This window comes from Lates calcarifer, linkage group LG4, assembly GCF_001640805.2.
Source record: "Lates calcarifer isolate ASB-BC8 linkage group LG4, TLL_Latcal_v3, whole genome shotgun sequence".
In the NCBI taxonomy this organism is placed as follows: domain Eukaryota; kingdom Metazoa; phylum Chordata; class Actinopteri; family Centropomidae; genus Lates; species Lates calcarifer.
The window spans coordinates 1,393,132-1,408,387 of record NC_066836.1 but is presented as its reverse complement, the minus strand read 5'-3'; the positions used below and the strand labels follow the sequence as shown (position 1 = coordinate 1,408,387).

The 15,256-nt window shown below is 43.9% G+C and overlaps 2 protein-coding genes across 3 annotated transcripts; one reads left to right on the top strand and one right to left on the bottom strand.

Moving 5' to 3' along the window:
• Positions 1-1,684: 1,684 nt before the first annotated feature.
• On the bottom strand, positions 1,685-7,434 carry LOC108882447 (otolin-1). The gene is made up of 5 exons (XM_018674941.2): positions 6,809-7,434; positions 5,346-5,796; positions 4,753-4,833; positions 4,146-4,226; positions 1,685-3,678 (listed from the first exon to the last, which is right to left on the bottom strand). The coding sequence occupies exons 1-5, from the start codon at positions 7,052-7,054 to the stop codon at positions 2,753-2,755; spliced, it is 1,785 nt and encodes a 594-aa protein (XP_018530457.2). The 5' UTR covers positions 7,055-7,434; the 3' UTR covers positions 1,685-2,752.
• A 3,082-nt stretch (positions 7,435-10,516) lies between these two features.
• proca (protein C (inactivator of coagulation factors Va and VIIIa), a) lies at positions 10,517-14,987 on the top strand. Of its 2 annotated transcripts, none has more exons than XM_018674950.2 (10): positions 10,517-10,643; positions 10,959-10,994; positions 11,122-11,225; positions 11,549-11,706; positions 11,946-11,970; positions 12,234-12,344; positions 12,736-12,876; positions 13,304-13,422; positions 13,873-13,990; positions 14,291-14,987. In XM_018674950.2, the coding sequence occupies exons 3-10, from the start codon at positions 11,156-11,158 to the stop codon at positions 14,875-14,877; spliced, it is 1,329 nt and encodes a 442-aa protein (XP_018530466.1). In that variant the 5' UTR covers positions 10,517-10,643; positions 10,959-10,994; positions 11,122-11,155; the 3' UTR covers positions 14,878-14,987. The 2 variants fall into 2 exon arrangements, with proteins under 2 accessions (XP_018530466.1, XP_018530469.1); XM_018674953.2 differs by having other exon boundaries at positions 10,523-10,643; positions 11,142-11,225.
• Positions 14,988-15,256: the final 269 nt, after the last annotated feature.

The window sequence follows — 15,256 nt, the reverse complement described above, 5'->3', positions numbered from 1 at the left end:
GGGTTGAGGCTGCATGTGGTTCATGTTTTTTTACATCTATAAAAATGTGTAGGTTTTTAAAGGAGAAGTTCAGATATGATACAAACTGTGAACACAATCTAAACCGCTGTATGAACAGTCGAACACAAGCCTCAGGAGAAAGTTAATTTTTAATTTCAGACAAAACCACAATGCACAGATCACAGCAAACTGAGGCGTGAACAGATGATACACTGAAGTTCCTCATCAGGAGCTGACAGTGCTTTATCTTTGTTATGCCACCATCATCACCGTCTGTCACATCCAGGATCACCTGAAGGCATCCTGTAGCTTCCAGCTTTAGCTATAGCTTCTTTTTAATGTGTCTTTAACAAGGGGCTTCATCAGTCATTGGTTCTTCTGCAAAATCAGCCATTTTTATTGATTTTGTGTGTTAGATAGTATAAAATAACAAATCATGTTCCCTCATATTCTGACTAAATTTAATATGATAATATGACTAAAATAATTCCACTTGTTCCTGTGCAGTCTGGCTCAGTATCTGTACTTTAAAATCAGTTCATTTATATAAGAAACAAGTGAAATAGTTTCACTCCAGTGACACATTTAAACAGTTATTATTTTTATTCCATTTTTCCTTAATAAAACTCAATAACTGGTTAAGTTAAGAATTGTTTTAGCAGTGTTGTGACTTCCTTTATGGAGAGTTGAGCAGTTGACCTTCTGTAAGTGTCCATCCTCTGAACAGCCCTACCTGTACATGTCTCAGTGACTTTGTTGCTCCACGTCTCGTTTCCTTCACAGCGTCCCTCCTCATGTTCTCCATGTAAACCTCTTCAACTGATCAAACCTTTGTCTCAGCAAACCTGATTTAACCCTAACGCAGGGTGCTGATTCACATATTTACATTTTCTAACACAAAAATAAGATTCCTATTACAGTCTCTGCTGCTAAATGAGCACTTTGATTGACAGCAGTTACAGGAGAGAAATGACCAAAGCCCATCATCGAGTGGATTGTTTACCTGGCTTGCTTTTAAATAAGGATCCAAATTGCAAGAATTTAAGGATTGTGTTTGTACTGGATGTCTCAGTAACTCTTAAAGGAAAATTCAGTTTTCCAACCTCTCATAGTTTTGGTCAATAGTGTCTGTACATCAGCTATTCTCTTACTGTTGCTGGTTTTGTTCTGGCACCAGAAAGACCAAATGTCAGCTCTGGCCCAGGTATGGCCGTTGGGTCTGGCTGAGGTATTGGGTTTAAGGATTTGGACTGACTCAGTTAACGGTTAATGGTTTTGGGAGTGTTGGACGGCGCCTAGAATCAGACCAGCTTACATTGTCATTCATCACAAGTGTGGAATTAGAATGGCAACCAGCTGTGCTATTTTGTCTGCCTGTAACAAAACACTACAATCACTCTGAGATCATGGAGAAAACTGATCTGCTGGAAACAGCCCTAAAGCAGAGGCTGAATAAATACAAGCTGTAAACAGGCCACCAGTGAGTCGTCAGTGTGTGGACTGTTTTCAGGTATTTCTTTGGCCTCTTGGGGCTGTGAAGCTGTTTCTAGCAGAGCTGACTGAAACATCTAGTTTAGCCAAATCCACTCAGGATGAACAGCAGAGTGTGGATGGTTAGTCCAACTCTACTTCAGACGCTTTCATCAAAATAAAATGACTGAAATAAAACGTCAGAGGACTCGTGATAGAGGCAGCCACTTTGGTTGCAATTTAATTATTATTTTTTTCTCTCAAGCATCAAAATATATGCATCATCAACATTTGAGAAGGTGAAATGATAAAGGCTCTAAAACTAAGCTGCAGTAAGCTGATCTGAAGGATAAAAATAAAATTACTCTCAGGGTGCAAAGTGCTTTTAAAACATTCACCATTGGAGCAGGTTTGAGCCTCTACAGCCGACTGTGGCCAGCTCAGCAATCTAAACATTTATTAAAGTAAGTGCATGATCAAATGCAGATGTCAAGCTGGCACATGTAAGCCTACATGCATTTTTATATGTCAGTGAGTGTTGAATCATGAGAGTGAATTTATCTCCACACTTAAAGGGGGGGTATTTTCCTACTAAATAATTTGGTTTTCTAGAACTTCAATGCAAAAGGCTGTTTTTAGTTAATTAACACACACTGCAAAAAGTTTCAAGAGTGTGTGTTTCTTTAGATTAATATTAAGCAGGTGTAATTTTTACAATACTCACAGCCTTAGTTTAGCATTTGATAGTTAGCACACGGAAAAATATTGGACAAATGCGATAGTCGTCAAATTATTTAATCCAAAACAAAGACAGGAAAAGTCAGAGAACCACCAAAGTCAGTACTGTTAAACCTTTTTTATAAAGAATTTTGTTTTTTGTTTTTGTGTTGTTGTTTTTTCCAGTGTAGTAATACCACACCTATTTGCCCTGCCTCTGACCTCCTACCAGACTCACCTACCAACGACCATATCTAGAACCCAGAGTCAGTCCAGAAATGGTTCTGATTAAATATTGAGTTTATTCACTTGCTTCCAGTGAAGTCACAGTTAGGGGCAGTTGATGGCGCGAATTACTATTTAATCAGATAACAACAGTAAGGTGTTACAGCTGCATAACACAACACACTAACTTATCTGACAGAAATCTCCATCTCAAAAATGGACAATTCAGCTTTTCTAGAATACCCCTCCTTTAAAAACTTGCAGTTATAAATGCACAGAGTGTTTGATTGGATGCATGTGGAAACTTCATCTACAACTGCGACTGACTGGCTGGTGCCTACTATGGTTGAGGAGTGGTGGTATCTTGAGGACCATCCCAGCTGAAGTCTCTTGCTGTAAAGACAGGTGGCTCTTGCCATTGGTGATGTCGGCCCATGGGAATGTCGCAGGAGTCGGGGTACAACAGGTACCCAGAGAACGTGCTGCTGCTCTCGTTGTCAGTGAAAATGCCATTAGTGACGGGATCCTTCACCTGCAGCCACACCTGATCGAATGCTTTGAGGTGGAGGATGATTGTCTGGCTGGCCGTGGCTTGGCTGGTAGCCTCTGTTGTTCTGATTACAGGGTAGCGGTTGAGGAACAGGCCGACCTTAAGAGTCCTGAAGGCGACCGCCAGGTGGTACGAGAAGACGTAGGTGCCGTTGACGGGGGCTCTGTAGATGCCGGTGAGCGGGTTGAAGTGCCCTTGCAGGTTGGTGAGGACATGTGGGAAAGCGATGGGCCAGTCTTGCCTTGGAAATGACTCATTGATACATGCAGAGAATGCTGATTGGATGGCTGGGGTGCAGGGACCTGGTGGACCGCTGAGACCAATCATGCCCTCGTTGCCTTTTGGTCCCATGAGACCCTGTACACCCTGGGGACCAGTGTCACCTTTTTCCCCTTTCATTCCCTTTTCTCCTGGTCTCCCATCAGCGCCGTCCGCCCCATCGGTGCACTCACACACTCCCTGCTCACCTTGATCACCTTTCTGGCCATTCAGCCCAGGGTCGCCGGGCATACCCAGGTCACCCTTATCACCCTTAATACCTTTGGGTCCCACAGCTCCCATTACACCAGGCAGGCCCCGGCCTCCGGCTGGTCCAGGGGGGCCTTGTAGACCTGGTGGACCCTGGGCACTCTCACAGGAGGCAGGACATGTACCAGTTTCTCCTTGGGGGCCTTGTGCACCTGGGGGCCCCAACAGTCCTCGGTCTCCTTTCTCCCCTTGGAACACACACCAATAGTATTTGCGTCACATTTTAATATATACTGAAACATCCCTTAGCATCTTAACCCTTTCCACTCTAGCAGTTCCAAGAGCAGGAACGGGTTTTATCTATTATTAAAATGTGATTGGCAGCTGCCATTTTCAGATGGCTAAAATGGATAGTATTTCATTGTTTTGCTTCATCTCTGTTGCATCAAATTACTGAATTAGTGTCATATTTCTGTCTTTCCCCATATTAAGAGAATCTGTCCAGACTGCATCTGCCTCTCTGTCCAGAATATCTTTAAGTGAGACTGTCCTCCCCAAGAAAACAGCATATACCCAAAATAAACATTTGTTAACATTTCCCTAAGCCTAACCAAGTTATTTTTGTTCTCCAGCCTAATCAAACCTTAACAATGTCAGATATTAAAACTGTTGCATTTTTGTACAGTGCATCTTTTACATAGTGATCTCAGCAGACCTTTGAAGCCTCGCTCGCCCTTTGTCCCGGTGAAACCGACAGAGCCAGTCTGCCCTTTCTCCCCCATGTCTCCCTTCTGACCTGGAACACAAAGGACAACATTCGTTATGATAAAAGAATGAAAAACAAGAGGTGACCTGATTAAGACACTAAGTCCATTGTTCTGTTTTGAAGATACGTTTGGAGACATTTCCACCGGCAGCAGAATGAAAACAACTGAAAAAACTGAGACTTGGTTGGTGTCTCAAGTTTGATTTTCAACTGTAGTCCTCAGGGACGTATATGTTAAAATACTCATAGAAATAAAGCAAAAGGTAAACAGGGAACATTAACACATAGCAGACTTTACATGGGAATGTTTCGTTTTTCTTTCTCATGCGTCAGGATAATTGAAAAGATTCTCTGTGACACAGATGAAACACGTCTTCGTCTTCACATCTGATTGTGACGTTATTCATTAACTGTGAGTGCTCATGGTGTTATGTCAACAGGAGTGGAGATTAAGTGACATGCCTTTCGTTCATCCCCAGCACCGGACCCTCTGCAGTGACACAGGTGAGTCCAACGTTAAGCTAACCTGTAGGTGTACAGATGATGTGTAACTCACCCTTCATCCCCTGAGGACCGGTGAATCCACCTCGACCTTTGAACCCCATCAGTCCTCTTCTCCCGGGACTCCCAGGTTCACCTGATGAGAAATTACAGTCAGGTCAGGTTTTGTTTTATATTTTACCATCAAGTCTTAAAGGGGAATCAAACTACCAACTCTGGCAGTGTTGGCATATCACAGTCCTCACTTTCCTGCAGAAACACATGGTCCTCAAACTGTGTCATGACTTCATTTTTATCAAACATTAACACTATTGTGAGAATTAGTAACAAAAAATAAAAAAGGTAAACTTCATTGAAATAACACAATCTGATTAATGAAGCTTATTTCTCTTTTCATGAATGTTTCTCTGTAGATTCTTTGGGTCCTTAGGTTTTCTGAAACTTTCAGTTTTTACACATAAAAGACACAAAGCTTGTGAGTGAGTCTTGATCTTGTTTTCTTCTTTTGATATTTTAGCTCACTGACAATCTCCTTCTTCCTTCCTGTCAGAAGTCTGTTCCTCTTGGTTATTGCTCCTTCAAGAACTGGTTCACCTTTAGATGTGTATTGTGTTTTTCTGAGCAGGTGATTCAAAGTGTGTTACGTGCCTGGGGGACCCCGGTCTCCGCGGTCTCCTTTGGGCCCCTCGGTGCCCTTACAGTGTGAACAGAGGCAGAAAAATGGAATCTGGTCGACAGGCGGCGGCACTGGTGCGTTCAGCAGTATGTCGCAGATTGATGTATCAGGCAGAGGCAGTGTCAATGGGTTGGTGTCCCCAGTCATCCGGAGCTTGTCGGAGACGTTGGTCATGTTTCTGGGGGGCCATGGTGGTCCTGTGGGGGGCATTTGCAGGGGGCCGGTGCGGGCGGCACCCAGCCAGCGGGACGTTTCCTCTGATGAGTCCGAAGACTCTCCCTCCTCTGAGCCGGGCCAGTGGTAGGTGTTGGGGTCTGAGGTGGAACCGTCCTCTTCGCTGGACACACTTCTGGTGGTGTTTGGTAGTAGCATGGCTGAGCAGAGGGAGGACAGGACGAGGAGCCCCAGCAACCTCGACAGCATCTGTACAAAGAGGAGGAGGATGGGAGCCCAGAGGAAGGAGGTAAGATAAGGAACACTGGGAAAAGTGTGTTTGTTTTTTTAAAGTAAATGAAATGACTTCAGCCTCTTTCCATCAGTTTGTCTCAGGAATTTTCCAGAGTTAAGTGTCATTTCTTATTTTTCACAATCGGTGTCTTTCTGACTGACGTTCACTCTGGAAATGTTTTTTGAAACAAATTGATTCGGATTACAAACAAGTAAAACTATGTCTCCTGATGAGCTGATGTGTAGCACTGGCCCCATTTCAGGTGTCTCACATCCAGATAAAAACCAGGTGACATTTAATACACTTTCATTCACATTCAGCCACATTTTTGTCTTTGTTGACCAGATCGCAAATCTGATCGTAATCCATCTTTGTTTTCCTGTCTGTATGAAAGTCAGGGTCGGCCCTTCTTCAGTCCAGAAGGAGGAGGTAAAAACTTAACTACCAGAAAGCACCGAAGCAGTTTAGTTACAGTTTAGCTCGAAAGCTACGTAACTGTCCATCCTGTCAATGCTCCCTCATCCACACAGATCTACTTGTGATTGAACTGATCAGGGATCAGATAAATGCTGCATCAGATTGCTGTGCCTCCTGTATGATTGTAGGTGTTTTTTTCTTTATGGTTGTCCAGGCTCCAACTTAAAGCCTCTGAACCACGAGAAAAACACAGCCCCAGCTCCCCTTTTTTATCAAGAGACAGACAATGCACCATCCATTAATGTAATAGTTATTTAAAATATTAACATATTTCTTCATCTGGTCATTAATCTTAAACAATATAAAGTGGTAGTATCTAAATATTTTTTTTACAAAGCTGAGGATTGACAACATAATTGAAGAAGAAAAACTTTTTATTTTGCACCTTTACTGATGTTACTGCTCGACCAACAGGTTCAACCTGGATTTAAAAAACTAAGCTACATTATCGTCCAGAGAACCTAAACTGCTTCCAATGAAATCCTCAGAGGCCTTTTAGGAAAAACTCACCGCTCCGTCCGAGTCACGCAGCATCATCTGGAGAAGGATTTCTGGGAAGATGAGGATCGAGGAGGCTTTGATCCATTTATAAGCCTCGCCCAAAACAAAACTTCTTTCAGGGTTCGTCTCACCTGCCGGGGCAGCAGACAAAGGCTGAGGACTGGGGGGAGGAGGGGGAGGGAGGGGAGGCTCGTCTTCATTGTCCTGCTGAAGAAGAACTGGGCCTTCTCCCTGCACCGTGACCTCCTTCACCATGAAACAGCAAAAATATATTCAGAGCAGAAAGAAGAGACGCCTCTCTGTTTATCTCTCCATCGCTCTCCACCCTCCTTTTTCTCTCATCCATTCAGAAAACAAGATTCACTCTTTAATCTTTTCTTTCCACAGCTCCTCTTTATTCACAGCTCCTCTAAAACCTCTGGAATATTCTGCCTGGTACAGTTCGTCCTTGGTTTCAGTGCTTAACATCAATAAATCCCATGCACAGATCCAAACCAACAACACGGGAATCCGTATCCCAAAACCTTCTGACTCAGTAACTTCTTAGACAAACTGTTTGTTAATCTCAGGTTAATATCAGGTTAATCTCAGGTCTCTCTTTTACATGAGCTCCTGATCCCAGTGTGACCTCCTGATTAAATAACATATATTCCAGCGCTCTAATGAGCATTTGTTGTTTTAGGTAAACAGCCGTCCCATCAAACTTTTTAGAGTAAATCTCCTGTAGAAAACAACATAAAAGAAGAATCCTAATCATCTAATAATAACTAATAACCTCATCTGAAGAGAGAGTACTGTGCCTCATTCAGTCGAATATACCTACCAGATAAATACTGTAATGACTTTATTTAAATGAAACAAGCACAGTCTCAATTCACACTAATTCCACAGCGTCAGTCATTTTGACCAGAACAGATTTTTCTCTCAGATAACATTTAAATTCAGCCTAACATGGAGCAGACCACTTTTCATTGCACGTGGATAAACTATCCATTACATCACCTCTCTTGTAAAGCAACACAGAACATATGTTGGTGTATGTGAGTCAGATACAATCCTCACACATTATTCCAGTGTTCAGAGACCTGCTGCCTCACGTCCAGAACACTGTGTGAAGGTCAATTTGTGTTGGAAACAGCTTGAAATGTCAGAAAACAGAACATAATGGAGAAAAATGAGGCAGGGATATTTGTGTGCATTCTTCTTCATCTAAACAAGAAGCTGGTCAACAATAGAGTAATCTAATCCTGTGGAAGCACCCAGCCCTCACAATGAGCAGCCTACTTTTTATTTCCAGCAGCAGAGGACAGTTCATTCTCTAACAACATCTCATGGGATTATCAGGACACATGATATTAATAAAACTAATTACAAACATGAGCAGAAACAAGTGCACACAGGTCAACACTTGGTGGCTGAAATTTAAAACTGAACTCCCCCAAGACTTAAACCAGTGTGAAATAATTCTCATCACCTTCATCCTGTCAAACACTTTACACTTTTGGTCCTTTAAATATCTACTTGATCCTCCTGTACTTTTACTTTAGTAAAACTCCAGACAGCTACTGCTGCAGTGATGTTTCCTCTCTATCTGTCCATCTCCTTTTCCCTCTCACTCCTTTCTCCTCTGCTTCTGTCTTTTCTTTGTCACTTTTGGTTTCGATGTGCGATAAGAAGCCCAGACTGTAAACAGATCTCCTTCAGACAACTCGCTGCTGTTGTGACTGAAGATGCTCCTCAGTTCGTCCTGTTCAAAGGACATGACGTGTGGGAAAGACAAAGCACTTCATCGTTCGTTTCTAATTCGCTGCGTCCGGCCAGTGTTTGACCTCTGAGAGAGAACGTCCTGTAAAACCACTCCCTGTTGTTTTTATGGGTATCTGCTGGTTCCACCATTTATCTCCCCTGTTCAAGCTTAACATTTGCAGAATATGTAACAATTTTAACAACTGATTTTTTATCTGTTTTGAACTTTCTCCTGTTCCAGATTCAGCAGTGTGAAGATTTCCTGTTGTTCTCTGATTTAAACTGAATATCTCTCTGGACTATTGATTTGAAGACGTCACCTCCGACTCTAAGAAGCTGGCAGGGACAGTCTAAGCTATTTTTGCAGACTAAGATTTTATAGACTGGAATTCTTTTAGTCCTAAAATCTTAACAGAGTGAAGATAATTATTAGTTGTGGCCCTATAGTGGAGCTCATTGTAGTTTAGGTTGTGGAAGAAGCTGAAGTTTGTCAGCTGTTAGCATCTCGAAACAACATCTGTATCAGTCAAACTGAGCTCCGCAGACAAGACGACAAACTTTAAAAACACTTCAAGGCAGTAAAGGGAATAAAGAGGAAACTGGACAGTTCTCACATCATCTCATCCTTACAGGAGAGTAATGCCTGGGAATACGTGCCCTCCCTTGCCACTTTCCAAATCGCTGTTTGTCACCCCATCGTCGAGTTGCCTGTGGAACCAGAGATGATCCCTTTATGTCCCCAGGCCAGCTTTTATTCTGAAAAATCAAAACAGCTGAGAACACAAAGGTAAACCGAGCCGAGGGAACAAGGCTGAGGCACAAAAGAAGACAAGGAGATGAATAGTTAACCTTAATAAGTGTCCTGGTTTCCACAGCTGGCGGCGCTCAGCGACACCCCGGAGCCTGGCCCGGGTTTCAGGCCTGTACCTGCTCCATCTCAGGGTTTTACTGTTCACTGACCCTGAGGTGAGCTAGACTATACAAAATATTTCTATTTTACCTAATGCAGAGAGGTCACGTTTTAGAGGGTCACACATGAGATTCTGCTCCGTTTGTCAGCTGCACATTCATGAAGTGACTGTTAGAAGAAGTAAACTGTGGCCTTTAAGAGTTCGTTCTTGATGTCTCTCTGATCTCAGACGTCTTACCAGTTACCTGATGCCTCCGTCTTTGTGCGCTGTGCGTTATGTAAATTGAAAAACAGTATGTTTTGACTACTGTGATCTGCAGCCTGTCGTCATCTGCAAGACAAAGATCATGTGCTCTCCCTGCTCTTTATTTGCCAAGTTCAGACACAGTTCACAGATCATCAGTGTGGAGTTCCAGCAGGTTATTTTCATTTTGTCATTTTTGTATTGAAAATGTGTTTAAAACAGAGAACAGACTCTGGCACATAAACATATATTAAAGTCCAGAGAGTCATGTTTGCAGATGAATATATATATTTCACTGAGTCTTTACATGTGTCTATAAGCTGCTGTATATATTGCTGTTGTTGCCCCTTAAAGGATAAATGGTAGAGATAATGAATGGATCGTTTTCCATATAGTCATTGAGTTACTTTGGTCTGTTCTGTACACATGACATCGTTGAGGAGCGATCCCTGCTCTGTTATTCGTCCTGAGATTTCGACTTCATTTTTCCCTGGCAGAGTTTTTTGGGGGCAGTTTGGTCCAGATTGTGAAGCTCCTCGAGGTAAATTTGTAATATGTGATACTGGGCTTTATAAATAAAACTAACTTGAGTTGAATAAATCTCGAAACTGGTGCAGTTTTCAGCCTGTGGGAGACAGCAGTTCAGCCTCTGTGTGTGCAGCTTCTGAGGCCAGAGACAGGTTCTTACATGCTACCAGTGAGAGCATCCTGAGTCCCAGCAGTCGCTCAGAAAATGAAATAAGAACATCAGCTTTTGGGGAACGGGGCTCTGGTCTGTTGCAGAGGTGAGTGGGTGGAGGTTAAAGAGGAGGTTTTGTGTGTTAACTGTTGGCAGACAGTGTTCAGCTGCAGACTGTGGACTCTCAGTAAACACTGGTAGTTAGTTATTAACAGTAGAAACAGAGCAAACTGTCATCTCCGTCCACAGCGTCGATTCTTCACACGTAAGTAGAAAAACACTCGTCCGTCTCAGAGATGCCTTCATTTTTCTTGGTTGTCGCAGCAGTTTTAAAATGTTGTCTCGGCCTCGCTGGACCCTTGACCCCTGTCGCTCAGCTCATGGGGTCAAAGGTCGTGCAGGGTTCAAACAGGGATTGTCTCCTGCTGTGTGTCAGTCCAGGGGCCTCTGTGGTCTCAGCTGAAAATGATCAATATTGTTGAAATGTTTGACTGGAGCCTCTGAGTGATTATTTGAAACAGTTAAAGCAGAAAGGAAAGCGCACGTGATGTTTGTGACTGTGTCTGTGTGTCGTCTGCAGCTCCTCCAGAGTTCATCATCAACCTGCTTCTGTTCGGTAAGTCACATTACGACCATACCGTCGCTCAGATGTGGATTATGAGTATGAATGTTTGTATGGCTGTCTCTGCTGAGACACGGGGTCAACATAAACACTGAGGAGATAAGATTGTGTCTGGTGTCAGTCTCGCGTCATTGGCTGCAGGTTTGACCGACATCATGTCCCGCCTCGTCCTCTGCGTGTCTGTCGTCGTCGCCCTGTGGTCGGTGTCAGTGCTCAGTCTGTCAGGTGGGTGTGTGTCAGACACAGCCTCTGTATGAACTGATGATACTGAAATTTCTGTTTATTTCCTCCCTCATATTCAAACTGCGTTGTGCTTCTCAGCTCATACACTGTAAGTGACAAGGAATTAAAGGGTAAATTCACCCAAAAAACAAACAGAATATTTCATCACTTTGAGTGAACGCAGCAGAGTCTGTGTTTCTCTGGATGATTCTAAAAAACTAAACCAGATTCTGTTCACCTCCAGTGATGGGGTAGAGACACATGAAACCAAAACTATCTGCACCAGTCTGGATGAACTGACCTGGTTTCATCCTCTGTCTCTTCAGTGTTCTCGGACCCTCCGAAGGCTCACATGCTGCTCCGGTCCCGTCGGGCCAACTCCTTCCTGGAGGAGCTGAAACCCGCCTCCATGGAGCGAGAATGTGTGGAGGAGAAGTGCGACTTTGAAGAAGCTAGAGAGATTTTTGAAAGCAGGGAAGCCACAGTAAGACGTCTTGTGTCTCTGGGTGACCTAACTGTCTCAGTAACACCTGTTCTCTGACTGTGGTGGATTAGCTGTCTGGTACCTGACAAGTCTCTGTCAAGTGATTTTCAAAGAAGAGCATGAAGAGAAAGAAGTCAAAACGCAGATGATTCAGAAAGTTATCAAAGTTCACTTTGTGTTTAATGTCTCAGCTTTAATAAGTGTTTTCATCACTGACTTGTTGCTGTGTGTGTTTGCAGCTGGAGTTCTGGACGGTGTACACAGGTAAGAAAAGCTTCTTCCTCAGTATGAAACACATCATCTTCATCATCGTGCTGCTGTAAAAGTTTCCATATCAATAAAGAGAAGATCAGTGATAAATATTATAAATACTATATTATCGATGCAGCATCATTCTGCAGTTTGGTGACGTGTGTGTGATTCTTGTGACTGTGTCATGCAGGTTTCTCCTGTGTGGATATCTTGTCTCTTTTGCAGCACCTGCAGAGCATTATGGGAAATGTATTCCATGTTGATCTGTGTTTCAGACGGGAACCAGTGTAACTCAAACCTGTGTGTTCATGGGACCTGTGTGGATCTGTACCAAGCCTACGCCTGCCGCTGTAACCACGGATATGAGGGCAGATACTGCGATCAGAGTGAGTGTGTGTGTGTGTGTGTTCATGAAGATGAAGCTTCTTTCTGTCTGTTTCCGTCCACCACACACAGAACAGTCTGTCACCTCTCGTGGTGTTCAGGTCTGCAGATGTTTCCAGGTTTTTCCATCTTTTTAAAAGATGTTTTGGTGTTTGTGACAAAAACCACCTGAAAATCTAAAAACCCACAAAAATATTTCAACATTTTCAACGTTTTGGAGCCAAACTGAGTGAACGCAGCTTCACCATAGGTCTAACTTTTTCTACCTCACTAATGATAAACATGTTTTCTATGTAATAACAGAAGAAGAGTCTGAAACTAACAGTTACTTTCATTATTGATTCATCTGCTGATTGTTTTCTTAAGGTGAAACTCTTGTTGCCTGTTGTTCAGTTGTAATAGCCACTAACTGCTCTGTGGACAACGGCGGCTGTGACCACGAGTGTTCGGACAGCGACGACGGTCTGAGCAGGAGCTGCGGGTGCGTGGACGGATACAAACTGCACGACAACTCCAAGAAATGTCTCCCAAAGGGTGAGAAAATAAAGGACAGTTTATTTATCACCTCTCCAACCACCACCGACTGTCAGACTTCCTGTTTCCTGAAACTCCCAAGAATGAACAAATCATTCTCACTTCCATTTAGTTTGTGAGCATGAGAAAGACAAAGCAGAGCACTTTACATAACGCTGTGAAAACAAAGAAAAGAAGGACAAACAGAGAAAACACTTCTCAGTAAAGTTGTATAAATGTTCAGGTACTTAAATGACAGAACTATTGTGCACAAATATTAGTGAGCAACTGAGATTTATTTCCACTTTCACATTTCTGACATTAGTGCTCAGTGGTTGTTGTGATGCTGTTGATCATCTTTAGCTGATTTCAGTCAGCTGCTCGTGTTAAGGCTGTGCAGAGAAACACTGGTAAAATTCTTAAATCACTGTCTGTGTTTTCCCGGCAGGACCTTCGTCCTGCGGCCAGCTGCTGGTTGGCAGGTCGTCCTACACCAAACCAATGGATGGTCTGCTGCCGTGGATGGTGGGAGGGGAGGTGGGAAAGAAGGGAGAGAGTCCCTGGCAGGTAACAGGACTTTTACTGTCACAGCAGCTGAGCTCAGCAGCACACACCAGACGGTTCATACAGACAGACAGGAGCAGATGTGTTAATATCTACTCTGGGAAACAGACAGCTCGTCTGACCTTCCACTGAAAACAGCAGATGCAGGTGTTTTCATTTCTTATCTTGTTTTGTGTGTAACACACAGGAGAAAAAGATTTGCAGCCCTGGTTTCTCAGAACAAAGTTTTGGCTGCATTAAAACAGGTGGCCATCAGGGGGCAGCAAACACCAGAAGGTTGAAGAAAACGGAATTTCTGAATTTCTGAATTTCGCAGTTGTATGTTTCCACCAACCAGTGAAGTTGCAGAAAATGTGGTCAGGATCTCTCCCAGTAAAGCTGACCTTTGACCTTTTGGATGTAACATGCCATCACCATGTGTAGACAGGTTGTACAGAGTGTTTTTGTGTGCAGGTGCTGTTACTGAACGCAAGAGGGCAGTTTCACTGCGGAGGCGTCCTCATCGACGAGAACTGGGTCCTGACAGCCGCTCACTGCCTCACCACCAGCCTGAGATTCAGAGTACGACTCGGTCAGTTTTCACAGACACTCCACGTTTAATCTGCCTCTCTGCACCACCTGCAGCGTTTACGCTCACAGATAACAATTACTTTTATACTTATGGATGAATTGACCGGCCATGACATGAAGCTTGAACTGGAAGTAAGCACTGACCCTGCTGGTTTGTATCCTCAGTGTTGACATAAAGAGAAAGGCAGCACTGACTTGGTGAAATCCTGGTGTGAACAGCAGTTTGAACATGTTAAATAGAAACCAGGCAGACAACTTACCACCTGATATCCTGGGGAAACCCTGTGATCTGTGTCCTCAGGTGACTACCAGCGTTTCAGAGACGAAGGCACTGAGGTGACCCTGAAGGTCGTCAGCACCTTCAAACACCCAAACTATGACAGCAGGACGGTGGACAACGACATCGCCCTCCTGCGTATGGAGACCCCCGCCCCCTTCTCTGACTACATTGTCCCCATTTGCCTGCCGGGACGCGAGCTGGCCGAGCGGGTGCTCCACCTCAATGGCACCACCACCGTGGTGACCGGCTGGGGCAAAGACAACCTGAATAGCACCCACTACAGCTCGGCTCTCAACGTCATCAAGATCCCACTGGTCAACAACAGCATCTGCAGCCAGCACATGGCCCACGTCATCTCCAACAACGTCCTCTGCGCCGGGATCCTCGGACAGAGGATGGACGCCTGCGAAGGGGACAGCGGCGGACCGATGGTCACTCTGTACCGAGACACCTGGTTCCTAGTGGGTCTGGTGTCCTGGGGAGAGGGCTGTGGCAGGAGAGACAAGCTGGGCATCTACACCAAGGTGTCCAACTACAACGAGTGGATCAACACAGTACGTGAAGAGTGGGACCAAAGTCATCCTCTACCACAATCCCCAAGCATCTGAAGCAGCTGTAGCCCCGACAGTTGATCCAGTCTGGTTTGTTAAACCCACATAAAGGCCTCAGAACAGCAGAGATGTAACACGATTTGTTAAATAAACTCATTCTGTCTCAAGAGGCTTCAGTTAACTTTTTTACCCTAAAATGAGCCAGTGCTTTAACCACATTAATGATAAAAATGGCTGAAAGTAATGACACCGTCAGTTCAAAACTCTATATAAATATCTAAATATCTCAACAGCTATTTCATGGATTGGTGTGAAATTTACAGTCATGGTCCCCAGAGGATGACTCCTCCTAAGCCATCCTCAGACTTTTCTTCTGGCGCTGCCACCAGGTCAGTTTACACTTTACCTCCAGACCTAAGGAAGTGTCACAAAGTAC